This window comes from Alexandromys fortis, unplaced genomic scaffold (genome assembly GCF_014885135.2).
Source record: "Alexandromys fortis isolate MF-2015 unplaced genomic scaffold, M_Fortis_MF-2015_v1.1 scaffold_1946, whole genome shotgun sequence".
Taxonomy (NCBI): Eukaryota; Metazoa; Chordata; class Mammalia; order Rodentia; family Cricetidae; genus Alexandromys; species Alexandromys fortis.
In genome coordinates this window covers 1-683 of record NW_026069810.1, presented here as the reverse complement: position 1 = coordinate 683, position 683 = coordinate 1, and the positions used below count along the sequence as shown (strand labels likewise).

Here is a 683-nt window from a genome sequence, read left to right as displayed (position 1 = left end):
GAAGACAGAAATTAATAAGTTTGGAGTTATCCTCAAGGAACTCATGCTAGAAGTCCCTCAGCTGAAATCAATAATCTGAAGTTCCTCAACATTTTTTTGACACAGATGAATAACATATTTAGCAGCTGGGCCAATCCAAGCAAGGACTTTTTGTTAGGGCTTGAATCACTGTGGGAGGAATATGTGTATGTTGCATGCAGTAATAAATCCCCAAGTCCTCATGCTCCACTCTGCTGATCTTGAGTGTGAAGTCTGTGCCTGACCCACTGCCAATGAACCTGTCTGGCACCCTAGAATATCGCTTGGAAACCTCATAGATCAGGGGCTTTGGAGACTGGCCTGGCTTTTGCAGGCACCAATACAAATAGGTATTTCCATTACTATGTACAAGGCTCTGACTAGCCCTGCAAGAGATAGAGACTTGAACTCCAAGGCTTACAGCTAAGGAGGCTGGAGTTTGGGTCATCAGAACATCACTCTTGGAAGCTGAAATGATAAAAATGCAAAGTTATGACAAAACTTTCTGAACAATCCTTGCATTTACAGTTTTCAAGAGTTTTATATTTATTTCAACAGATGTTAATTTTCATATGTAATACTTTATGCACTGTAATTCCCCTTTATCAAATCAAGGGAATTGAAAGTACAAAAATGATTATAGGCACAATTCATTCCATCCCTGT

At 39.7% G+C, this 683-nt stretch overlaps 1 gene segment (V, D, J or C); it reads right to left on the bottom strand.

Annotated features, from left to right (window-relative positions):
• Positions 1–118: 118 nt before the first annotated feature.
• LOC126496227 (Ig kappa chain V-II region 26-10-like) lies at positions 119–486 on the bottom strand (the record flags this gene model as incomplete). The annotated part of the segment is given in 1 exon segment: positions 119–486. A coding segment is annotated over 1 exon segment (368 nt), but the record flags the coding sequence as incomplete, so codon positions are not given.
• Between the last annotated feature and the right edge of the window lie 197 nt (positions 487–683).